The 27238-nt window shown below is 36.0% G+C and overlaps 1 protein-coding gene across 3 annotated transcripts in view; it reads left to right on the forward strand.

Moving 5' to 3' along the window:
• The window catches only part of PRKG1 (protein kinase cGMP-dependent 1), a 1231781-nt gene that overhangs the window by 1069732 nt on the left and 134811 nt on the right, over positions 1-27238 (forward strand). For 2 of the 3 annotated variants that reach the window (XM_059899096.1, XM_059899095.1), the window contains exon 8: positions 25033-25098. In XM_059899096.1, coding sequence (XP_059755079.1) covers positions 25033-25098 — 66 coding nt within the window. Of the gene's footprint in view, positions 1-20258; positions 20464-25032; positions 25099-27238 lie in introns of those variants that run through there. The other variant, XM_059899097.1, reaches the window with a different exon arrangement.

Genomic DNA, 27238 nt, shown 5'->3' on the forward strand with positions numbered 1-27238 from the left:
TATGTATTGTCTCAGTCTTCGGAACAACCCTATGAGGTAGATAGTTATTTTATCCATAAGACAGGTGAGGCCCAGAGAGGTTAAAATATCTTGCCCACAGCCGCCTAGCCACTAGCTTCCAGAGCCAGAATTAAATTAACAGTGGTTGTATTAGTTTCCTATTGCTCCTATAATGAATTAGCCACTAAACCTAATTGCTTAAACAACGCTAATTTATTATCTTACAGTTCTGGAGGATAGAAATCCAAAATGAGTCTCACTAGGCTAAAATCAAGGTCTTGGCAGGACTGTGTTCCTTTCTGGAGGTTCTAGGGGAGAATTTTTTTGCCTTTTATAGCTTCTCAGGGTTTCCAGTAATCCTTTGCTTATGGACCCTTTCCATCTTCAAAGCCAACAATGGCCTGCCGAGTCTCTCACACCACAACACTGACTCTCTCTTTTCTGTCTCCATCTTCCTCTTTTAAGGACCCTTGTAATTACATTGGGCTCACCTAAATAATCTAGGACAATCTCTTTATTTTAAGGTCAGCTGATTTGAAACCTTAATATCATCTACAGCCTTGATTCCACTTTGCCATGTAACGTAACATTCACAGGTCCTGAGATTAGGAAGTGGACGTGTTAGGGAGTTCATTTTTCTGCCTAACGCAGGGTTATTGATTACAGCTGGGTCATTCTTTTTTTTTTTTTTAATTTTTTTTTAACTTATTATTTATTTATTATTTATTTTTGGCTGTGTTGGGTCTTCGTTTCTGTGCGAGGGCCTTCTCTAGTTGTGGCAAGCGGGGGCCACTCTTCATCGCGGTGCGCGGGCCTCTCACCATTGCGGCCTCTCCCGTTGCGGAGCACAGGCTCCAGACGCGCAGGCTCAGCAGTTGTGGCTCACGGGCCTAGCTGCTCCGCGGCACGCGGGATCCTCCCAGACCAGGGCTCGAACCCGTGTCCCCTGCATTGGCAGGCAGACTCTCAACCACTGCACCACCAGGGAAGCCCCTGGGTCATTCTTTTTTTTTTTTTTTTTTTTTTTATAAATGTATTTTTTTTTTAAACGCATTGTTTACTTTATTTTTTATTTATTTATTTTTGGCTGTGTTGGGTCTTCGTTTCTGTGCGAGGGCTTTCTCTAGTTGTGGCAAGCGGGGGCCACTCTTCATCGCCGTGCGCGGGCCTCTCACTATCGCGGCCCCTCCCGTTGCGGGGCACAGGCTCCAGACGCGCAGGCTCAGTAATTGTGGCTCACGGGCCCAGTCGCTCCGCGGCATGTGGGATCTTCCCAGACCAGGGCTCGAACCCGTGTGTCCTGCATTGGCAGGCAGATTCTCAACCACTGCGCCACCAGGGAAGCCCCCCTGGGTCATTCTTTAATTGAGGCTTTTAAGTAAAACTCACAAGCTATTTTTAGTGTCTCCAGTGCATTGTGGCTATATGGTAGGAGACATTTGTTTTAGGTTGGGAAGCAAAATTTGAAACTAAGATTCCTGTAAAAGCAACTTGTCTACGAAGTGTTGCCAGGAAAAATAGATACAGGAGTGAGGAAATGGAAAGAAGAGGTAAAGAAACACAAGCAAGGGAGTAATATGAAGCAAAATCACAGGGAGCGTAAAGTTGGTTCGGTCCTGCAGGGAAAGATCTAGAAACAGTGTGGGTCATACTTCAAAGTTGCACTGCACCGATTGAGGACAAGAGGATCGAAGTAGTTCTGCCGCTACAACCTAGTCATTGGTTCAGACTATCCTCTCAGAGTAAATCCCCTGGCATTTCCTGCTTGCTTATAGACAAATAGATTCCAGTTGCCTGAGGGCATTCCTCCCTTAAGAAGACCTAACTTGGGTTTTGGGGAGGGAAAATATCAATACATCATGAGCCTGTGTGCACTACAATGGTAAAAGAGACCCAACGGGAAATGGACAGAGCACTGGTGGTGTCTGCTACAGTACTGAACTGTTTCTACTCATCTGCTTACCTTCCCGTATCATATTATAGAGTATGAAAAGACTTCAGCACCATATAATAGCGCTTCCCCTTATTTCTGCTGATGGAAATGAGAAGCTACGAAAATAACTATAGAATCCAGCTGCCTATCAATAGGCATTCATTTATTTATACATGGAATCATTTAAAAATATCTGTTGTTTATGTGACTCTTTGCCAGGTGTGTTGTATAAGAATAGTCCCTTCTTTCAAGAGGTCAAAGACAAATTATTCAAACAAAATTACATAAAAATACGAGACACTAAAATTCAGTATTCTGTGAAATGATTCACTCAGTGACTCCTATAGCTTTTCAAAGTACAGAGCAGCCAGTGGCGTGTAGGAGATGATCAGTGACATCTTCAGGTATAAACCAGTGATCTTAGTACCTACCTCAAGGGACTTTTGGTGAAGGTTAAATGCAGTAATGCATATGAGCACTGTTGGCATGGTGCTAGAATGAAATGACTGCTCAGTAAATTTTAGCAGAATCTATTTCAGCTGAACCTTTGTGTTTAGCTCAAATTTGGTCTATATTTTGCATAGAAAGAAATATATGTATATAGGCAATTTAGGAGAAATGATAGTAATGTTAATTTTTTTAACATCTTTATTGCAGTATAATTGCTTTACAATTTTGTGTTCGTTTCTGCTGTATAACAAAGTGAATCAGTTATATGTATACATATATCCCCATACCCCTCCCTCTTGTGCCTCCCTATCCCACCCCTCTAGGTGGTCACAAAGCATCGAGCTGATCTCCCTGTGCTATGCAGCTGCTTCCCACTAGCTATCTGTTTTACATTTGGTAGTATATATAAGTCCATGCCACTCTCTCACTTCATCCCAGCTTACCCTTCCCTCTCCCCGTGTCCTCAAGTCCATTCTCTATGTCTGTGTCTTTATTCCTGCCCTGCCCCTAGGTTCATCAGAACCATTTATTTTTTCTAGATTCCATATATATGTGTTAGCATATGGTATTTGTTTTTCTATTTCTGACTTGCTTCACACTGTATGACAGACTCTAGGCCCATCTACCTCACTACAAGTAACTCAATTTCATTTCTTTTTATGGCTGAGTAATATGCCATTGTATATATGTGCCATATCTTCTTTATCTATTCATCTGTCGATGGACACTTAGGTTGCTTCCATGTCCTGGCTATTGTAAATAGAGCTGCAATGAACACTGTGGTACATGACTCTTTTTGAATTATGGTTTTCTCAGGGTATATGCCCAATAGTGGGATTGCTGGTTCATATGGTAGTTCTATTTTTAGTTTTATAAGGAACCTCCATACTGTTCTCCATAGTGGCTGTATCAATTTACATTCCCACCAACAGTGCAAGAGGGTTGCCTTTTTTCCACACCCTCTCCAGCATTTATTGTTTGTAGATTTTTTGATGATGGCCATTCTGACCAGTGTGAGGTGATACCTCATTGTGGTTTTGATTTGCATTTCTCCAATGATTAGTGATGTTGAGCATTCTTTCATGTGTTTGTTGGCAATCTGTATATCTTCTTTGGGGAAATGTCTATTTAGGTGTTCTGCCCATTTTTGGATTGAGTTGTTTGTGTTTTTGGTATTGAGCTGCATGAGCTGCTTGTATATTTTGGAGATTAATCCTTTGTCAGTTGCTTCATTTGCAAATATTTTCTCCCATCCTGAGGGTTGTCTTTTCGTCTTGTTTATGGTTTCCTTTGCTGTGCAAAAGCTTTGAAGTTTCATTAGGTTCCATTTGTTTATCTTTATTTTTATGTCCATTTCTCTAGGAGGTGGGTCAAAAAGGATCTTGCTGTGATTTATGCCATAGAGTGTTCTGCCTATGTTTTCCTCTAAGAGTTTGGTAGTGTCTGGCCTTATGTTTAGGTCTTTAATCCATTTTGAGTTTATTTTTGTGTATGGTGTTAGGAAGTGTTCTAATTTCATTCTTTTGATTGTAATGTTAATTAAAGAAAATTAAATGAGTTCAAAAGTCTCATTTTTTCTTTATACAAAATAGCATCTGGGTGGTCCTTAGTTTTAAGCTACCAGTTGAGTCAATAAAATGCACATATTAGGATTTATATATCTTACTAGGTACTTCTCAGGGTCAGGAAAAATAAGTCTTAGAAAAAAATAAATTAAAATCAGCCTTTAGTTCTGTGACTAAATGAGCTATCTTCTACCATAACTTTAAAAATATATGTATAGCCCATAAATTATTATTTTAACTTGGAATTAATTACCTTCTAACTCCAATTTAAAAGTAAACATAAATCCTGAATTTTTAGCTGTCCTACTCTGCACAAATGATTAGATAATGACTGTGTTTTCATACTTATTTTTAGTGTACATGTATATCTATTTACATTCGAACACACTGATTTATCGCTAAATGTCACGTTAGCTGTCAAATGGACAATGAAGTAATAGATAAAATGCAATTCTCTGAAGGAATGATTTAATGATGATATTTTGATTGTTAAAGACCATACTGTAGAGTGAGTTGTAAAGGAAGACATTTGGGATGGTTAAAAATTGATGTCGCCTTATTTTTATAATCATCAAAGTACAGTGTCCAATGCAGTACACACCCAATACCTTTCAACATTACTTCATCCTTTACCTGGTGAAATGACTTACCATTTGCTGTGGTCTTATAGTTGTTTATGAGCAAGATATTTTTTTTTATCACCCTGGAGGGTAGAAAAAGGAAGTTATTAATGAGACCACCTCTGCTGAGCCTTTTGATTATTTGACATTTTTTTAGTAAGTTTCTATTATGACATGGAAAAATACCTTGAAAGAGGGAATATATAGATATTGGTATATATATATGGTATAAAAAGATGGAGTAAATAATATCTGGGAGTTCCTTCTCTAAAGTCCTAAAAGAGTTTCTTCCTGTAAGACGTAGTTTGAGAATTGAAAATATCTTATTTCTTCGTAAGCTAAGTTGTCATATTCATTATTTGCTTAATTTATACCACTCTGTTGGTGGCACCAAATCTGATAAAACAAAAGTTAATCAACCTTTTTGGAATTTAGCTCTTCTATATACCCATTTTGTGAGCTCTTGAATTTCAGAATCCAACCACAAGTGTGCAATATTCTTCTTCACTTTTCTGGAAGAATATGGAAATCTAAATATAGTTTTAATTTCATTTGACTAGAGGTCGTATCTACTTTCATTTGATCTGTATTGACAGTATTTTTAAAAAGGTTTAAAAATGGACAACTAAATGGAGGCCGCACAGATGCTATTTTGTAACCAGTAAAAAGTCTTTTCTCATTCATATTTTCTTAAAATCTTATGAGGAGGAACTCATCAAATTTATATGCAAAGTAGAATGTTGCTATGTTGCTTTATTGTTTAGTGAAATTAAGAGACAACAGCTTTACTTTATTACCAACTAGAAGAAGCCTACATCTGGGTCTAAATTGTCTCCAATTCTGGAAGGAAGAAGAAATTACGATGCATACAAAGACACTCCATATTAGGTTTTAGGCTGCTGGATCACTTGTGTTTTACAGTTGGTTATACTTGAATACATATTCAAGAAGTTGGTGAGAAGTAGACTTGATTTGTTTTGAAACTTAACTGTGGTAAGAATGAGATAATAACCCTGAAGTGCCATGTGGACCTAAGGCATCATGTCATTAAGTTATCCTTGGCTTTGTAGCATGTAGCAGAGTACCATGCAGGATTGCAACATAGGATAGAATGGAGCTCTGGGCTCTTCTCTTAGTTCCTCTTTGAAATCATCCAGAGAGGTGAACATTCACTTTTGTTTATGATTGTTTTTTTCTTTTTTTTCCTTCAATGCTTATTTTTAAAATAGCAATGAAATAATAGAGTCTCTAAACTGTCAATTCATAAGTATTTAATGAAGTCCCTCCAGGCGTCCAGCACTGAACCAGGCATGTTGGAGACAGAAAGAACTAATCAGCATGACTTGTTTCTTGACTAGGGTTGCCAGATAAAACACAGGACACCCAGTTACATTTGAATATCAGATAAACAATGATTTTTTTTAGTATAAATGTGTCCCATGTAATATTTGCTAAATCTATTTTTACTTGCTACATTTGAAACCCTCTTCCTCCAGAAACTCACAGGTTAGTGAGAGAAGTAACTTACATATATTAAATCCTTAGGGAGTAACATAAAACAGCATGTAAGGAAGTTCTAGATTGTTTAGTTTAGGTCAGAACTTCATAGTTTTTGTTTTGTTTTTCCTCCTGTGGCATAAATCATAGATGGCCCTAGTGAGAAGCATTAAGGCCTGTAGCATAAATTTTGAGTTATGGTAGTTCCTGGTTATTTCTTCCATTTCTTTCAATTCAAGAAAGCAAATGTAAAAACACTTAACGAGAGTGTCTTTATTATAGAGATAATCCTGAAGCTACTCTAGTCTTCAAATAAATTTTTTAAATAAATTTTTAAATAAATTTTTCAAAAGTACCTTTCAGCTATTATTAGTAACAAATTACTTGCATACCCAATTTTGTCACATTAACATGTGTGTTGTTAAGAAGTCTCACATCTTATTTATTTATTTATATTTATTTTTGGCCACGCTGTGCAGCATGCGGGATCTTAGTTCCCTGACCAGGGATCGAACCCGTGCCCCTGCAGTGGAAGTGCAGAGTCTTAACCACTGGACTGCCAGGAAAGTCCCATCACGTTACCTTTAGATGTCATAGGATGTCCTGATTCCCCCCAAGACCAGTGTGAATCAGAGGAGTTGGGAAAAGTATCATCAGAAAGAATGGATTTGAATGAGGTCTCGAAAGCATACACAGAATGCTGTTAAGTGGCAGAGTGTGAAAATTTTGCAGTAGACCCACAAGGGTAGCCAATTCCCAGCCAATAGAATGACCAGAACAAGAGGTTACCCAAAAACAGAAATACCCTCAGCTTCCTCAAGTCATTGAAAATCAATGGAAGGGTTACCTTAAAAATACTCTTTTGACAAAGCAGTGCATTTTAGACAAAGACCTAAACCGTTGGGAAAGACACAGCTGTGTCTTCCTATCTATTAACAGCTTCTCTATCTATTCTGTTGTATTTTAATTGCTAAACAGCGTTTACGAAATTAGACTTATAATGAAACTAAACTGTTAATATTTTAAATTCTCAAATGAGTTTGAGAGTTTGAGAAATGACATTTTTATGTAAAGCCTGCAGAGCAGTGAGAGTTATTTGGGAAACTTTCTCTAACCTCCGGAGTGTCTCAAAATATTTACAATATCATGAACAAGATTATTACTTATTTTTCAAAATAATCCCTGTAAATAATCAGTTGAACTTTTAAAATGTTGCACTTTATCTCATATCTCAATGTTCTAAATAGATTGTCTGGAAAATATCGAAAAGATATTAAAAGTAGCAATTGTTTAATAAGATGACAATGTTTTGGTACATTCTTACCATGTAAAGTAATGAAGCTCAGGCCCTGTGAGTCTATGGGCCATAGGTTTTCATCATCAGTGTGTTGCTTTTCAATGTTGCCTTTGGGTATTATTTGTCAGTTCAAAAATTCTGCTGCTTATTGCTTAATCCCACTTGGAAACCATAAATAAGATAGAAAATATGATTTGCCATGTGTAATAGAATATGGCTGGCAAAATCACCTAGACTATATCAAAATAGTAAAAATGTATCACAAAAAATAATAAATTTCCACAACATAACATGGATCTATCTAGTTGTTGCACATGTCTGGGTTCCAGTGGTTGTTTTAGAACATTTCTGTTTTGTTTTTCAAATTACACACACACACACACACACACACACACACACACACACACACACACACACAGAGGCACGTGCATGCATACACACCAACTAAATATTTGTATGTACTATCCTCACTTTACAAAGGGGAGATGGAGGTTCAGAGAGGTTGAACGCCAGCCTGATATCCCAGAACTTGTATGGGGAGTAATAAAATATTGAGTTCAGTTTTTCTGGTTTCATGTATATTCCTTCTTACATGCCATCTTTCTTTTTGAACTCTTGAAGAGAATTTAGATGTTAAAGTATCCATGATCAAAATGAAATTATGCCAAAGAAGCCGTAGATGTGCAAGAGGTGACCACTTTTAATCCCTATGAAAGCTGGTAAAATAATCTTGTAAGATTTTGAGTGTGTACATGTGTCTTCAGAGATCTCTGTCTAACCCCTGCAATGTCCACCATGATGACAAAGAAGCACCCTTGTCTTTGTTCCATCTTCAAACAATGACCTGGCAAAGATGCCAAACAAAGATGTGGTTTGCTTAGGAGTTGGTCCAAATATCACTGCCCTAGTGGATCACATTTTGCTTTGTCATGTATAATGTGGCCAATCATTTCTCGTTCAGTGTACTATAAATAAGCAGGGCAAAGGAACAGCTGGTCTGTTTTTCTTCTGATTGTGTTCACTATACTGTTCTAAATTTAAAGTCTGGGACTGGCCCATTCTTAGAGTTTATTATTATGAAAAACTGCCTTAAATGTACATAATCCATTAATATAACTTTCTTCTCAGTTAGATAACTATTATAATGACACTAAAGGTGTCTAAAGTGAAATTTTATATTACTTTTGAGGAAGAAGGATAATTTTAGTGAGTATGAAGTACAACCTTATAATCAGGAAGTCATCACAGATCCCAGAGGGAGAGCGACTAGGAAGAGGATCAAGAGCTTCTGAGCTGTAGTAGGCAGGTTCTAGAAAACACATTGTTTTCCTGAACACAAAATTTGGGTACTCCTTTGTTCTCCCACTCCACTATTTTCCTAATAGGGCAGCTGTAGCTTCTAAAAATGTTCCTGTCAAACCAGATAATGATACAACCAGCTTATTTTTCAATTTTATTTTCTGATATCATACAACATCAGACATTGCAGGTATCATACAATATCAGAAAAGTGGTAGGAAAAATATTTGTGGGAAGTAATTTCAGATACATCTTCTTGAGACAGTTTATTTAGAGCACATGGCACAGTGCCTAGTACATGCACAAAAATGTCAGCTATTATAATAACATTTTGTTTTAACAATTTTGCTTCCTTAGCAGTGTAATGACAGCCTTTGTTGACACCCTCACCCAGGATTATAGGATTTGTATATTACAAAAGATGGTATATATATATATAGGCATGTTTTTCTGTTCTTACTAAAATCTCTTAGTAAAGATGGTAGTTATTCATGTCTTAACCATCCTACTGCTTTGACACTAAGAGATGTTTTAAATGTAATTCAGGAAGTTGGTTGCTGACAGATGATCTCTTTTGTGTATGTCAGTGGGAATGTTTTCATCCTATCTAATTTTAGGCTTTCTCTAGTTATAAATAGTTTGTTCCTGAGGATCAAGGTGATGCCTCTGTGCTAAGAAGTTTCCTGGAGACACTTGTGCAGTGTTATTTGAGAGTTCATTCCTTATATCTCGTGTTAAATAGTTTGGACCTCTCTCTAGGTGCTTCTGTGATCTGGCTTCTGCCTTCCTCTCCAGCCTGATATCTTGTTACTCCCCGGCTCTTACTTTAGTGCTCCAAAAAACACAGAAGTGTTTGTAGTTTCTCTACTGTTTGCAACTGTCTGCTTTTGCTCACAGGATCGTCTCTGCCTAAAATGCCTGTCCACGCTTCCCACCACCACTGATCCAAGACTCAATTCAACCATAGATTCCCCAGGAAGCCTGTGCTAAAATGTTCCCAACTAGAAGACATCAGCTGCTCTCCTCTGTGTCTGGCCATATCATTTTTAATTTTAGTTATATTTACATTTTATTATAATTATCTGGCTTCTCTGCCTTTGCCTTTTCCCCTGCCTTCTGCCTAGGTACACGTTTTGTGGATGAGAAAACTAACCCCAACCCTAACTCTAACCCTTCCAGGAAAAAGAATGATCTATGACACACTAGAGTATGCGTAATTTCAACATATTTGGTGTTGGTGGTCCATATATTTATATAATTATTCACATTCTTTTAAGCTTTGTGTTTGTGGTGGGGAGCTCTTTTTGACTTTTTGGGGTGGATGTTGATGGTGAGCTCTATTAAGGCAGACCATTCACCTGCTTAATGAAGACATCATGAATCTTAAGAAGTTACTTCCTCAAGCCTTTTTTATCTTTTCATTATACTCCTAAGTGCTCTTTCCTTATTTTGTTTCTTCTCACGTGCTACTTTACATTGCTAGAAGGATTTTCTTAAGGCTTATGACCATGTCACCTACATGCCCTTAAATAAATAATTAAAATGTAGGCGTGTCACAGCTTAGTATTCTCTGCCTATTACAATCTGGCCCCAGCCTACCATTCTGGCTGACTTTTCCAAATGCCCTCAGTCCAGTTTGGCTCCAGTGAAGTTGAACTTGTCAACACACTCCATCATTCATGCTGTCCCCTCAATTTAGAACACTCTTTCTTCTATTATTACAAAACCAAATTCTGTCAATATTTTAAGGCCTGGTTAATGTCTTCTCTTTTATATAGCCATTACTGAGGTTTCTACCTACATGCAGTTTATTTCTTTTCCTTCCAGACTGCTTCATATATACTTAGCTTGTGGGATTTTACTCTCCCCTCCCTTGTATTATAATTATTTTTGTGCTTCTCACATAAACTCCTGGAACTTGTTTTCCCAGCTGATACATGGAGATAAGCATATGGATCGTATGTGTAATAGTAATTCTTTTAATTTTAAGCAACAAGTATGACTCCAAAAGGGACCATATTGGAGGGATAATGAGCTATTTTATGGAACCAACTTGCACCTTCCCAAAACTCTAATGAGCAGCCCAGAAATCCATTTAAAACAAATAGGCTTCTCTCTCTGATCTCAGCTGTTCTGTGCACATCTCTCAATCTTTCTTGTTGCGGACCTGTTTTCTCTGCCTTTTCTATCCATACAGTAGAGATTTCTTAACTGGAGCTCCCACTTGTTCTCAGTTACAAGTGTCCTTGATTTTCAGTTCCCCCTAAACAGAATCTGATTGGTCATTTTGGTCAGGATCAAACATAGCCTACTGGCCCTGGCCATTTATCTCCAAGCAGCTATGAGCGTAAGAGCCTAGAGGCAAAGGAAAGGGTTATCAAACGTTCACCTGGGTGGGGTTAGAGTAAAGGACATTATTAGAGAATTGTGTTGATGGTGCTCTGAGAAGACACAGAAAATGTATCTATTATAGGATTGTTGTGAGGATCAAATATGATAATTTGTGGTAGAAGAAGTATAGCATGTGGTACCTATGGTCAGACTATCTGGATGTGAATCCCTGCTCTGCCGTTCATCAGCTTTATGGCCTTGGGATGCCATGGCCTTGGGATGCCCTGATGCCATTCGTCAGCTTAATCTCTGTTTACTGTAGTTTCTTCATTTGTCAAACTGGGAAAGTATAATAGTAACTAATTATAACGTTGTGAAGATGAAGTTCTGAAGTGTAAATCCCTATCACAGAAATTGGCGTATGATGATCACTCAGTAAATACTACTTATTGTTAAAAAATTATTTGCATAGTTGCTAGTCTATCATTTGCATGAAATAAAGGTTTGTTTCCAACCTCTTATACTTGCCTTTATTAAACTATAATTTCTTGAGAGTAAGGACTCTACATTGTACACTGCTGTATCTGTCATAGCATATAACGTGGTTTCTTACACATTTTAGACACAGTAATTGGATGGATGGATGGATAGATCAATGGATGGATGGAAAGAAGAAGAAAAGGGGGGAGAGAGAGAGGGACAGAAGGAGGAAAGAATAAAACTGACCGTTAAATGCACTACGAATTAGAAAAGCAGATTTGGCTGCTTTGTTCATAAAGGATATCAACCCACAAACTTGGGGGCAGAATAGATAAAATAATACAACATATATCTGACAGAGTGATAACTGACTGTGCTCTGCTCTACAGATCAAAATACTAGCTATGACTGTCTGGTAGTGAGATAAGATCGATTTCTCAGTTTTGTGATTGACTGAATATAGCAACTGATGGTTGCTATGTTCAGATGGTTGTTACAACACAGCCTTGTGTTGTAGCTGCACCTAATTAAAACCACTAGATACCATAATTAAGATTATTGAAAGTTTCATTAAGACATTACTTAATTAACAGGTTATTTGCTGTATGATCTTTAAAAATCTATCAAATGGTACGTTTTATTAAACTACAGATTCTATTTATTGAGCATTTTCTTTTAAGCCATTTCAGATGTAAAGTCTGCAAAAGTTATTGTTGACTTGCTAAGTAATTAGTTGCAGTGTAGATTCCATTTTTGTTACTGCCCAGAAAACATTAATTAAATACTTGGGCCTGATTAGATTGTCTGCCCTCGGGATGTAGATGCATAAAATCACCAGAATGGAAGGGAGTGGCAGGGCAGTTTTTTATACAGCAGTGCACTTGGGATTAGGCGAAAGTGAGTTCATGCCTATGCTGTTACCTCACTAGGATGGTCAAGGCAAACACAGCCTGCAGAATAACACCCATTGACCATAGCTCCAGAATTGGCAAGGATAGATATTTCCAAGGTCAGGAAGATGACATGATTAGTGGAGGGACACGTACACTGAGAACAGATAAATCTGATTTAAGATCCAGATATGCTGCTTTTTAACTGTATGACTCCAGGCAGGTCCTTGAATCTCTCTACTATGCTTCAGTTTCTTCATTTATTCAGGAGTGGGCAAACTTTTTCTATAAAGAGCCAGATAGCAAATATTCTAGGCTTTGCATATCACATATGGTCTCTCTCACATATTCTTTGTTTGTTTTTGCTTTTTTTTTTTTTAAACAACCCTTTAACAATGTTAAAACCATTCACACCTTGAGAACTGCGCAAAAATAGGCTGCTGGCTGGTTTTGGCCCAGGGGCAGTTTTCTGACCCCATATGATTGTATTATTGAGATTTCACTTTTAAGCAGCAAATACCTGGCTCAGAGAAGTGCTCAATAATTATTGGTTCTCCCAAGTATCAATGAAGCTAAAACTTTTGGTCAGCTTGAATTGTGCCATAGCTGTTATTATAAAGGTGACCCGACTCTGTTCCCATTTGTGCCTCAGGATTCTCAGCTATACACAGTTCATGGCTCTTGCTACCTGCCTCCCTAGTGCTTTTAACACAGATGTATATAGTCAATATACAGCCATTTATAATTTCTCCTGTCCCAACCCTGCTAGCCTTATTTCTCTCTCTACTTTTTGCTCCCAGGGTTTCAACCATTATGAATTACTTGCTGTTCCCTATATACAAGATTTTCTTATGCTTTTCCACAAGCTGTTCCTTGTGATAGGACCACCTCACTTTCTCTGTTGACAAGTTTCTACATGATCAGTTCTTATCTGAGGCATCACCTCTTCAAAGTAGCTTCCCGTGATCCTCTCCACCATCAATCCATGCTCCTCCCCAAATCCATCTTTCAGTCAAGGTTGGGACATTTCCATGTGATTCTGTCTCACTCTGTTCACACCTCTGATACTCTGATCACACTGCATTATAACTGCCAATAGTCTGTCTTACCTACTAGGCTGTAAAGTCTTGGAAGCCAAGGATTTTGTTCTTTACCCCCCTGTATACCCAGCACCTAGGACAGCACCTGGCTCAGAGTTGATATTCAGAAACTTATTTAGGGTTGCCAGATAAAATACAAGATACCAGTTAAATTTGAATTTCAGATAAACTATGATTTTTTTTTACTGCAATTATATTATTACATAGGACACTCATACTAAAAAAACCAAAACATTGTTTATCTGAAATTCAAATTAAATTGGATGCTGTGTATTTTTATTTGCTAAATCTGGAAACCCTAGTTTGTGAATGAATGAATGAATGCCATTCTTTTCTGTATTACAGCAATAAATCATTTTTATTAATTTATGCAGTTTTCAGATTAGAGAGTAAGCCATATTAGAAAATTTCATCAATGTGATCTTAAATCCTTGATTGCACTTTGAAAGCATGTTTTTATATTAACAACAGAGGGACTTAATCACTATTAAGAGATAACTGTTAATCCTTGAGGAACTTTCCAGATTAATAGAAGAAGCATGGCAGTTATGATGGTTTATCAGTAGGTAAACAAGAATAAATAGAATCTATTGAGGTTAGACATGCTATAATAATAATAATCATAATGACAATAATAAATTATGAAAAATATAGAGAAAAAATTTGTTTCCCAATTGCTAGTGGATATATTAAAAATACAATCTCAAAGCAATATTAAATATATATTAATTATTATATACATACATGTATATCTATATGAAATGTTTTCTGTATACAAATAGAATTGTTAACTTAACCTTTTAAGAGCTCCAAAGTGTCAACCTAACTGTGGTTAAGGGTGTTAAGAAGCAGATGTCCCTGCTCAAAAAATACCTTCCTTGGTTTGTCATCTAGTCGCTATAATTGCTGCCAATGAAAACGGGGCAAAAGGCAGTGTTGTAAGTGACACTGGGAAGATACTGTGTCAAGTATTTTTACTTGCCCCAGCTACAAAGCTGGTATCTCTTCAGTGTGATCAGACTGGGCCAGCTTAAGTTAGCTCTAGCTCTGCTAATTGGGGATGGCTATGTGATGAGGCTTGAGGGGTGGCCCAGGGATGGACAATAGCTACCTATGCACTCAATACAGACTTGGCCTTCCAAGAGAGTGAAAGACCTCACCAGCCTCTCTACCCAAAAATTGCTTGTAAGAGTTAATTTCCATTATTTCATATATTTATTTTATGACAGGTAATTCAGGTACATAGTATAAAATTCAAAAGCTACAGAAGTAATTTCCCTCTTTCCTCTACCCTTTAATCATACATTCTCTTCCCTGGATATAATTACTTTTTCTAATGCATCCTAAAATAATTCATGCATTTTAATGTATGCTTATTTGTGTGAGTGTGTGTGTGTGTAATTTATATAAATGAAAGCATATTATACATGGTTCTGCACTATGGTCTTTTCACTCAAGATATCCTGGAGATCATATTCATATAGGTTCTCTTCAGTTCTTTTAATTTTTTTAATATTTCCTTGTCTTATTGTAGAAAATTTTATTTAATCAATTCTACATTGGTAGATATTTAATTTATTTCCAACATTATTACACACAATGCTCTTGTAACATCCTGTTAATGTCATTATTTCCCCAAACCATGAATACGTATGTGAGATAAATAATTGCAAGAAAAATATTAAAAAATAGTGCTGAATTGTTATACAAAGCTGAATTGTCTGCAAAGGTTATACTAGATTATTTTCCTACCAGTAGCGTATTCACATGCATTTGCATTTCTCTCACTGTAGTAAATTCAATACCCTGTTTGTTTTTTCTAACCAACGCCAACTGAGGAGTTTAAATTGTATGCAGTGGTTTGACTTTAACACTTTTTATTCAAATTGGCCTTATTATACATTGGCCTTATTATACATTAGCCATGACTCTCCTTTCTTTATCCATTAAGTTGTTTCTTCTGTTTATTTTTGATTCAAAGTTAATCTTTGATTTGGATGAAATTATAGCATATTAGATTAATTGAAGAATTTTGTTTAGAGAGCTAGCTCTTTATTCAAATAATGCAAAATATGAAATATTTGATGAGTAAGTACCAAAAGAAAGCGATCTTTTACAGTTTATTTTAATATTCTAGATATTTCTCTTCCCTAAAAGAGCCCAATTAAAATCTCAATATAATTTTTACCAGTCAAAATAATGATTTTATAAACATTTATTACATAGTTCTTGACTTCTGATCATGAGACTCTCTTATTTCAAATGAACATGTCTGATTTCTATGTGAAAATACATTTTTAGTCACAGATAAAAAATGTTACCGTGAAAATCTATGCCGTTAATATTCTGCTTACATATTCAGATGGTAGATCACAATTACAGGATTATGATACCCTTTTTTATCTAAAGAAATATCCTTCAATTTGGGATGAATTGTCTCAGGAGCATTGAAAACCATAATAATTATTAGAACTTTTAAAAAGTGTTCCATGTTGGTAAAACTAATTACAGAGGAGAACAGAGCAGTGATTTCAATCACCATTTCACATCTGAAAAATCAAACAGAGAATGGGACATTTTCTCAAGGTCACCCACTAAATTGGCAATAGAACAAAAAATAGGAGACACTCTTCTGGCATGTTGTCTAGAATTCTTTATAGGAAAGGACACGCTCCTGGCTTGAAGGCACTTTATGAAGGCAATAATCCTTTGAAATATGTGACCAAGGAAATTAACATTCATTTCAAACATGCATCAGTTGAAGTTTTAGTACGTTTTTACCAGTCATCATTTGAATATGTTTTTTCCTCTATTTTAAAAATAGGAAAACAATTGAAGAATCATTTTTCAGCTCTGTGGAATACAGATGAAACAAAGAAAAAGGAAAATACCACGCATTATTTTATTCTTGAAAGTACTCGGCTCATGAAACACCCATGGAATAATTTGTCTATTAATGTCTTCTCCTGAAATTCCAACTTTATTTGGCCAATTACATTACAAAATTACATGCATCATTATCTGAAAAGAAAAAAACAGCTATTAGATTTATTGATCTCTTAATCCATATTATATTATGAAGTATGGTTCAAAGAAGAGGAAGCATAGTGTTAAGAAGAAAGTGAGTGTTTGACTTGAGTAAATGAATAGAACATTATTATAATGTACTCCAGGTTTGATTTTTTTTTAAATTTTAATTAGAGTAAAATTCTTTCTTCTTTTTTCCTCTTCAATGAAAATACCTGTAAATCATTCAGAAATAGACCAAATAGGCCCCTAAGAAAACAATGGCAATGTAATATCTAAATCTGTACTTCTGAACAACTAATAAAATAATAATAAGGAATAAATTAGAACAACAAACTCTTCTTTCTCTCCATAAAATACACTCTAGGGAGACATTCTTTAAATTTGTAAGACTCTACCAAAGAGTTTAATATTTGAAGCCAGAGCACAAAGTATATACCATTTGTACTCTAGCAACAATAACAACGGCAAAACACTAGGACTCGGAATTTCTTCTGTGGTTCTTATCCTAGTTACAATAGAATGGACAGAGAATTATCTTTAATGACTAGATAGAAGAGCAAATGCCATCAATCATGTCAACATTCAGAGGAATCACATGTGGAATATGGAAGCAATATGGATTACTGCTCAAGTCAGTTCGGTTTATGTCACAAAGGGAGCACAACAGAAAAGAAATAGCAATATAAGTCCCTCTGCCATTGCTTTTCCATCCCCTTTCACTTTCACTAATTCCATGTATTAGGTTGAAACATGAAATTGCCAATAATTGGCCATTTTAGCCTGCAAAAAGAGCAATATCTTTGGTTCAATCTAATAAATGTCTACGTTCATTTGTATTGAAGCATGCCATAGAATGCAGAGTTCATAAGTCACATCAAAAATTCACTATGCCATCAACCCAGCAGAAGTAATATGAAAAAGGAATGTGAAAACTTAGTTCTTCCAAATTCATCACTCTATTTATTGTGACCTTGCATGGGTATAGATCCAAAAGGATTTGCATTCTCTCAGAAAGTGAATTAATGCAGTGAATAGAAATATCCACCTATGTTACCAGAAAGAATAAACTTCGGAGTTACTTTATTGGTAACACTTATCATTTCTCTGCCTAGAGAAACATCCTCTTTGAGGTCATGTCATGAGTCCCTGTTATCAATGAAAAAGCAGAGACTGCCTTGGGTGGACTCTGGAAAATGTATCTAGTTCAAACTCAAGTCTTTGTTCGTCATGAGTTGACATATATTCCTGATAATACATTGATTTTTATGCATTTGTTTTTTCATTACTCCTATATTCTACATTGGAAGGTTCTAAAGGGCAGAGATCATATTTTCTGTTTAGATATATTCTTTAATATATGGATTTCCATACAGTAACATTTACTTTAATAAGTGTAAAGGACATCAGTGTTTTAAAATGACTCATCTAAAATTATTTCCTCAATACTTTATTTCATACAAATTGTTTCCTCTGTTTGTGCTTTCCACCTAGTTTTTAAGATTTTATTAATATGGTAAAGGAAAAAGGTTTCCGTTAGTCAATCTCTTTTGAAAAGTAGATCCTCGGACTAGTCTACAGGATCTGAATGATGGGACCCTGCCTTCCTTTCTGGTTTCTCCTGGCCCCTGCCTTCTTTTACTCTATCCCTGAATTTCAACCTTCTTTGTTTTACAATAAGTTATTTCCTACCTCAGGGTTACTGCATGTTTTTCTTTCCCTGACTCATCTTGCTAATTCAACTCATTTGGGGGGGGGGGGTCAATTTTTAATGTCCTCAAAAACGGCTGTCTGTCCTCTGAATTGCAAAATGACATCCTCTCTATTAGATCTATGTTTACATGCTATTTGATCAGCATTTTTTTGCGTACTAATTTAACTTCTGTCCCAACTAGACCATAAGGTTCAGACATTCAGAATATAATAGCCCTCAGTAAATATTTGTTAAAATAAACATTGACATTATATTCATGAAACATGTGAATACTTAAGAATAATAAAGTGTTTGAAAGATATTCACCAAGGTGTTAACCTTAGTTATCTCCTGGCAGATGGTATTATAGTATTTTTCTATTTTCTCTCTTTTTTGTTTAACTACATGTTTTTTTCCATGTTTAGTATGTAGACATATTTCTTATGTGGATTTTTTTTCCCTTTAAAATGCTACTGAAAAATCATGGTAGTTTGCATGGATGAAAGTTTGAACTGGAATAAACGGTTCTTGGAGGAGCCACCTGCATGTGCACAGGCATGGAGATGATAGCTGGCATATTTTAAGGAAACAGTTATTTGTTGCAGGTGCAGCAGAGGATAGTCTGTATAGTGCCTGGAAAGGTGAGAGGTCAGTTAGTGGAGGACCTCAAACTCTAAATGACAGTATAGAAACTTTTCTTTTTTCTTTTGAAAGTTCTCATGCAGAGAACTGACATGACTGGATTTTTATTTGAAAATGTGCAACAAAGTGAGATATGACTTAGAGGAGGGAGAGAGTGGTGGCAAGGAGGTCAGTTATAAGGCCTGATCAGCGTTCCAGGGTAGAGATGGTGAAGACCCAAAGTAAAGCAGTGGCTATGAGAATGCAAAGCAAGGATGGATATAAGAGATAAGGCAAAGATACAACTAGTATAATCAATCATAGGCAGTGATGGAGAAAGGAGAGTAAAAAAATGAATCTAATCTTTTGAGCCTAGGCAAATGCAAGAATGGTGATGTCATTTACCCAGATAGGGAACCCAAGGAAAACAGTGGTCTTGAGGTTAAAAGAAAATGAGTTAGGTTTTAATTAGAGGTTGCAATGGAACTTTCAGACAAGGGTGTCCAGTAGGAGAAAGGTAAAGTTAGAAATGAAGACTTAAAAGTCATTAATATAAAACTAACAGCTGATGCCATACGATTATGTGAGATTTCCCCAATAAGAAGAGTTGGAGCAATCAAAAAGAAGGCCAAAGAAAGAATTTTGGAGAAACGCCTATTTTCTAGTGAACCAAGGAAGAGGATTCAGGAAAACAAACTGAGAAGGTAGCGTCAGAAAACAATTGGGAGACTGATTTAGAGTAGAATTTTAGGAAAGGAGGTTTCTTGAGAGGAACGCTATCTGGAAGGGTAACATGCTTTCTAGATGTCAGAGGATCCTAAAGTGACAACAATGACGATGATGATGATAGTTAACGTTGATTGGTTGCTTACTCTATGCCAAGCTTGGTTAGAAGACAAGTGTTTGTTTGCATTAATTCATTTTACACTTAGTGTATGTGTTCTATTGGAGTGTGGGAGTTATAAATCATGTTAGAATAACTTCATGACTAAATAGGAAGTAGAGTCAGTGAATGGCCTGATACAACTTTTTTTTCACGACACTTACCTCCTCTGGGACCAAACTTTCAAATAGCACAGTTGAATTTGCCACAAACTCTGCAATTCTAGTTCATAATTAATTCAAAAAGTCTAATTTCAAGTGGCTCTTGGATGCTTGTCATAGCCTATCAGTTTTGAACATCCTATGTGTTGTAGTATGATTGCCTTTGATTTTGAGATGAAAAGGATTTATTTTGTCCTAAGTTTAACTGTGGACGTTGCCTGTTGCACTTGAATGAGAATGAAGGGCTCTGACCCACGGTTGCTGTAAGCTGTCAAGCCATTGGCGTAGTGTCACTTTCCATCAAGGTTGGCACCGAGGGAATGCTAGGACTCTGATGACAGCAGTCACATTGCTCTAGAGCTGAAAAGGGAGAGCCTCTCCTGGAACAGTTACTTTGCGTAAACTGTTCTGCTTTGGCCTCATACACTCTGTGTTCCCGGAGAGAGATCAATGCACTATAGAGTTCTGTAGCAGCCATGACACATGAGAGAATTGCTTCAGAAAGAGAAGAGTCAATGTAAACCCTTGCTATGGATTATTCAGATACTGACAACGACTCTACTTTGGGGTACAGTGATGATGAAGATTCCAGTCATGAAGTTCAGAGAATATCAGAGTCAGTGCACAGAAAACCGTATTTGCAAATATTTTTGGATATTTTTTCATGCTCTATGATTTCATTGAAAGGAATTTCTAACTCCTCCAAAAATGCTTAAAAAAGGAACACTACTAAACTGCATAGCTTTTGTTCATTAATCAATGGCAAGTTTGTGAAATATCTGTTAATTTGCCAAACAATAGCTACTTTTGCAGTAGTACATGTTTATTAATTGTCATGCTGAAATAAACTAATATACAGGTACAGAAATGAATGAATATGAGATTTTTATTTTTAAAGACAATGTGCATGTTAGATCTGGACTGTTATGTAGATACATGGAGCTTATCTACTATAAAGAAGTGTGCTGTGCTCAGAGGCAATATGTGTTTGGTGAAAGTTTTAAGTATATTAGACATTATCTTAAAATTCTATTTATAAAATTCTCTTGCCAATGTTTTTTCAAAGTCTCATATATTATTCTATTAGAAATTATCAAACACCCTGATATGCCAAAAAGTAAAACTAAAAGAAAGCTCAGTTTTTTAAAAGGAACATTATCTCCCTCTTCTTTTCCCCATGTCTAAACTAGTATTACATGAAGCCCCTGCTACCTTGGCACATGTTCTGTGTGAAACCAGTATCATAACAGCTATGTAGATACGTTACATAGCTGTGGAGCTATTAGGACATCCCTGTTTTATGAGTATTCAATATTTCATATCTCAGTCCAAGTGGTATTTGTTTTTACCATGGTCCTTGGTCCTATAAAGGAAATAAGCACACACAGTAAGTCACAGTATTGTCAGCTTATATAAATATATTCTCTCATCAGAAGTTTCTACAATCTCTCCTAAAGTAAGGGATTAATATATGTCAATACTGGGTCAGGTAGCATTTTTCCAGGAGCAAACTCTCTGGGTACGCAGGGATGGCATTTCCAGACACCTGCATAGGCAGGCATAGTGGCATTAAACATCTTAAGTAGAAATGCAATAACACTGTAATGGCAACATGAGTTTGGCATTGAATGAACTTGGCATTGAATGATTTTCTTTTGTTATATAACACTGTTATAAAGCAACATAGCAGGGCTATGACATACTGTGGATAGGAACTCTAATAATTTGAGAATCAAAATGGTTTATTGATTTAGCTTTGCAGTTGGGCACCCATAAACATATTAATGCTGCTTTTTAAAATAGTTAAATATAATTTTTATACTGATGGGCAGAGAGACATTATGAGTGCTTACTGCTCAGAGGTCATCCTGCAGTAGAATGAATTTAGAATAGTTGTCAACTTAAAATCTTATAGCAGAGGGTATAGGCAATGAACTGTTGACAAAAGAACATGGGCTTTGGAGCCAGACAGCTCTTTGTTCAAATACCAAGACTGAGACTCATTAGCTATGTCTGTCTTTTGGTGTATTACATAACATTTATCCCCAAGTGTAAATTTCAGATAAAATACCCACCCTCTGTTATATGCATTAACTGAGATTTGTGCAGATGGTTTAATATAGTTCCTGATATATACTAGATGCTCAATAGATGGCAAATATTATAATCCACTGTTTAATATGCTGTTTTTTCTCCATGTTATGCATCTTTTTTGTTTTGATACATGTCACATTACTAGGTACTGAGCCTGATTGTAGGCCATAACTTACAAAATTTCCTTTTTTAAAATAAAATATTCTCAATTTCTATTGACTATGTCACTTTTCTGATCTTTGATTTTTCACCATCTACATTTTAAAATATCTATGTATTTTCTTTTTGTTGCAAGGAAATTGCATTTATTTTGAAAGTATATCCAATTTAGACCAGATAATATGATACAGTTTTAAAATGCTGGACATTTGTGATGAAAGCATTTTTTAAAAATTCATATGCATGGAAAATATGTTGAAAATGAAGCATTATTTTTCACATGTTATATTTTTAAAGACTCTGTGGGCAATTTTAAGTTGTCAAGGTAGAAATATATTTTAGGGAAAGTTAGTTTTCTATAAAGCTGTGATAGATTTTTTAAAAATACACTAGCAGAAATTTGTAGTAACATATGCTGCCATGAGCAGTCTCCTAAGAAATAAGTCATTCATACAATTTATGAGGCACCTGATGGGCATTACTGATGATTTCTGTCTGTTGTGTCCACTTCACCAAAAATTACTACATAGAAATAATAATGGACTTGAAAATATATTATCTATTTCTATGGAACAGAAAGAAAATCCTCACTTTGTTCTTGGGTAGTAGCATTTCATAAAATACCAGACAGCACCTCCACAAAGGCAGTATTGGTGATGAGAAAAATTAGAAGTAATGAACGGCAGGACCCACTGCTCTCTCTGTGCTAGGCATTGTGAAAAACATCATTATTGCATTTAAGACCATTAAATGGGCACTGTTATCATTCCCATTTTTATAGATGAGGAAACTGAGGCTTTGATAAAGCATGTATACCTTGTTTTGTAAAACTGAGATAGTGTGACTCCAAAGCCTGAACTCTATTCTTCCCAAGGTTTCAAGATTCCTATTCACACACTTACTAAGCAACTCATCTGTTCCAGCCATTCAGTATAAAATGGGGAGCAAAACTAGCCATGGACCCTGCCTTCATAACGTTTAGTGGAAGGAGGATAGAGCCATTAAACAACAAATAAATGCATAAATTATAAACTGTGATAGGTACTTGGATGGAGAGGTACATAAGGCCGTGAGAACAGATAAATAGGGAACCCAACCTAGTTAATTCGGCATGGCATCCCTGAGGAAAGGGGCACCTAAGCCGAGATCTAAAGGGTAAGCAGGTGTGAACTGGTCAAGGAGTTGGAGAGGAAGTTCCTAGGCTTAGGGAAGGCTTGGTAAGAAGAACTCATGACGGGAAGGAGATCTTGTGTTCAGTCGTTTAGAGGAGCCAGTTTGGCTGGAAGGTGGAGGGTGTAGGGGAGACACTGGCAGGATCATACTGGAAACTGAAGAGACCGAGATAGGAAGTTTAGAATCAGAAGTGAACTTTGTATGGTAGGTAGATTAAAAATATACAATAATCAATAGGTTTTTTTCTTTAATAGCAATAACCAATGAGAAACAGAAATGAAAAAGGAATGCCATAAGAGAAACTGATAATATAAAACACCTAAGAATACTTTTTTTAAAAATGCTAGGAAAAAGATTAAGTGAAAAAGATTAAGAAAGATTAAGACATAAAACTAGATCTGAACAAGTGGAGAGTCATGCTGTGCTCTTGCAAGGAAAATTAATATAATCAGAAAGTTCTTCTTCTGAAATCAATGTAAAAATGTAATACAACTCTACTAGAATCCCAATGTGGGTTTCTTTAGATGTGGAAAAATGATTTTAAAATCTTTATGAAATATGAATGCTTAAGAATATCATCAAGATATTTCTGAAGAAGAATTTTGGTAGGGGAAACTGCTTTTCCAAATACTAAATACTAATAGTTACTATAAAGCAACTGTAGTGGTAGCAGCATCATGTAGCAACAGTGAAAGACAAAAGGATCAATGGAAAAATATAGTTCAGAAGTATCTGTGAGAACTTAGTGTATTTTGAAAAAATAAAAATCCACTGGGAAAATCTTTATTTTCAAGACTTTAAAACCTGATATTAGAGGCATATGATGTTTCAATTATGATTTTTAGATGGTTATTAACACCATATTATTTCCTATGTACATATCTCTGTAATGTATTTCATACTTATTTTTATCATTAATTATATTAGCTTAGAAATTTTACCTTACTAGGAAACAGTGTGTTTCAAGTATAACTTAATATTTCCATGACAGTGGTACTATTAAATTTTTAGTAGCTCAAAATGAAATGTGAATGTTAATTTACCAAATCCACCTTTGACCACTGGATAAGATGAGATACCATGGCAGATTTATAAAGGTTTAAGAGGTTGATAGATATTCCTGCAGTGACCAACTAGATGCTTATAAAGGAACAGTATGTATATACATATTTCAATCAGAGTGATTAAGATTTGTTGAATATTCTTGAACAACCATAAGCTCTGGTATAGGTGAATAACTGTTTATTATAAGTTGCCAAAAGATTGGTCACATAAGTACAGGGTCTCCAAAGTAAGAAAATGATTAAAACAGGTCCATTATTCTCAGGGTAATAATGATAAATTCATACACAAATGGATTAGATACTCACGTTTCCAGAATTATATCTTCAGGTCTTTTAAAAAGTTTACCTATTCATGTTCATTACTGTATTTATCATCATCCAATTAATTCATTAACTCCCCAAATAGCCTAGGGAATGATGATATAAAATTTTGTTTCATTTGTGTAAGTGAAACTTTAAGTTTGAAAATTATAACTACTAGATTATAATTGTAAGATTTGTGTGATAAATGACAAGAGTAATATGGTTCCTCAGGACAAAGAAATTTGAAACATGAACAAAGCTTAAACCTGGAAGTGCAAAAAGTGCAAAAAGAGTATACATAGTTTAACATGTGTCTTGAATTAATCATAATGAACACTTTTCTTTGATATTAAAGGGTGTTTTACTTCAATCTCTCTCTATTTTTTGTATAGGGAAGATGTCAGAACAGCAAACGTAATTGCTGCAGAAGCTGTAACCTGCCTTGTGATCGACAGAGAGTAAGTGCCTTGCTTTCTTATGCATATTGCACACTCATATCAGTGACACACATAAGTTCCTGGAATTAGACATCGCTTCATGGAGCTATTAATACCTGTTTTATATCTTTTTATTTAAAATGAGTTCTATATTTGATTCGCACTCCCTGTTATTCTTGGAAGTGGCTCACTCTGCCATTCCAACTTTGTGATCTTTAACAAGGTATTTAACCACTATGAACTTCACCTCAGCTCATTTGGGAACTGGGGATAGTGCAACATCATAGAGATATCGTGAGGATTGATGAGAACACATGAGAAAAGCATGTGTTCCAATGTTCATTGCAGCTCTATTTACAATAACCAGGACATGGAAGCAACCTAAGTGTCCACTGACAGATGAATGGATAAAGAAGATGTGGCACATATATACAATGGAATATTACTCAGCCATGAAAAGAAACGAAATTGAGTTATTTGTAATGAGGTGGATGGACCTAGAGTCTGTCATACAGAGTGAAGTAAGTCAGAAAGAGAAAAAAAAATACCATATGCTAACACATATATATGGAATCTAAAAAAAAAAAAAATGGTTATGAAGGACCTAGGGGCAGGACAGGAATAAAGATGCAGATGTAGAGAATGGACTTGAGGACACGGGGAGGGGGAAGGGTAAGCTGGGACGAAGTGAGAGAGTGGCATGGACATATATACACTACCAAATGTAAAATAGATAGCTAGTGGGAAGCAGCCGCATAGCACAGGGAGATCAGCTCGGTGCTTTGTGACCACCTAGAGGGGTGGGATAGGGAGGGTGGGAGGGAGACGCAAGAGGGAGGAGATATGGGGATGTATGTATATGTATAGCCGATTCACTTTGTTCTAAAGCAGAAACTAACACACCATTGTAAAGCAATTATACTCCAATAAAGATGTTTAAAAAAGAAAAGAAAAGCATGTGTCCAAGTGGTCTTTACCCAGGAGACACTTGACCAATGTTATTCGTGTAAATTTTTTAAAAATAATAATTATTAATATTTTTCAAATATATTTATAATTTATAAAATATTTATAGTATATTTTATAATTATAAATTATTTTATGTTTATATAATATAAATTTATTATTACCGTTACTAGGAAATGGACTATTCCTTGAGCATGTTTTAGTTTTCTCCTCTATTCTTCCGTCCCCAAATTTCTAAAATAGAAGCATTTAGGAAGACACTTTTGGAGAAGGCATCAATTCTAGACATAGGCGTATTTAGGGCCATTAAAAGTTTGTTCAGTGATGCTGCTGCCTGTTCTTCTCTTTATTCTGCCTTGCTAGCCCCATTACCTGAATGCTTTACAGGTTAAATTATTATTGACTCTCCAGTAGCCTGAGTGAAATGCATGTCTACTGTCTGGAAGCAGTCCTCCAGATGTTTTCTCTTTGCTGTGTATGAGGATACATTTATCACAAAAGCCAAGTGCCTGACCCAGGAGAAGAACCATAAAGCATCCATTTTAGTGGAGCCATTAGAGCTGGAATAGGCTGTGAATGTCAGTGTGGAATGAAACTGAGGGGCAGATATGATCAGTTCAGAATGGAGGAGTGGAATGTTGAGCTCAGGGGGCTCTGGACGTAGAGGAATCCCACTTGATTCACAAATCTCACTTTTGCATGCCCCTCTGTGCTGGATCTCTAGAACCAGAGCAGTGGCATCATTGCAGATTGATAGCTATATCCATGAATATTTCTGAAACAGATATTCTTCATCTGGTTCCCAGAAACAACAATTACGTGTTCATTCTTTCTTTCATTTGACTAACGTTTTTCTGAGGCTGTAGCACATACGAGGCATTGTTAAGTGCTGTGACAAGAATCAAAGGAACAGCACAGATCCTGGTTTGGGGGGCTAGCTTCTAATAGAGGAATTGTGGCATTTATACAAATAACCATCATGCAAAGCAGAATGCAAGAAGGGTCCACAGTGTACTGTGGGGGTCCATAGAAGGGAGTTGACTACTTCTGGGGAGAATAAGGGAAACCTTCATGGAATAAATGGTTTTATTAGATAAATCTGTAAGTATAGGAGAAGCAAGATAAATAGAGTGAATAGCATAAGCAGTACTCAGAATAGAACTATGAGCCATTTCTACTGGCTCAAGGGAGGCTA

The sequence above is a fragment of the Balaenoptera ricei genome, chromosome 16, assembly GCF_028023285.1.
Source record: "Balaenoptera ricei isolate mBalRic1 chromosome 16, mBalRic1.hap2, whole genome shotgun sequence".
NCBI lineage: Eukaryota > Metazoa > Chordata > Mammalia > Artiodactyla > Balaenopteridae > Balaenoptera > Balaenoptera ricei.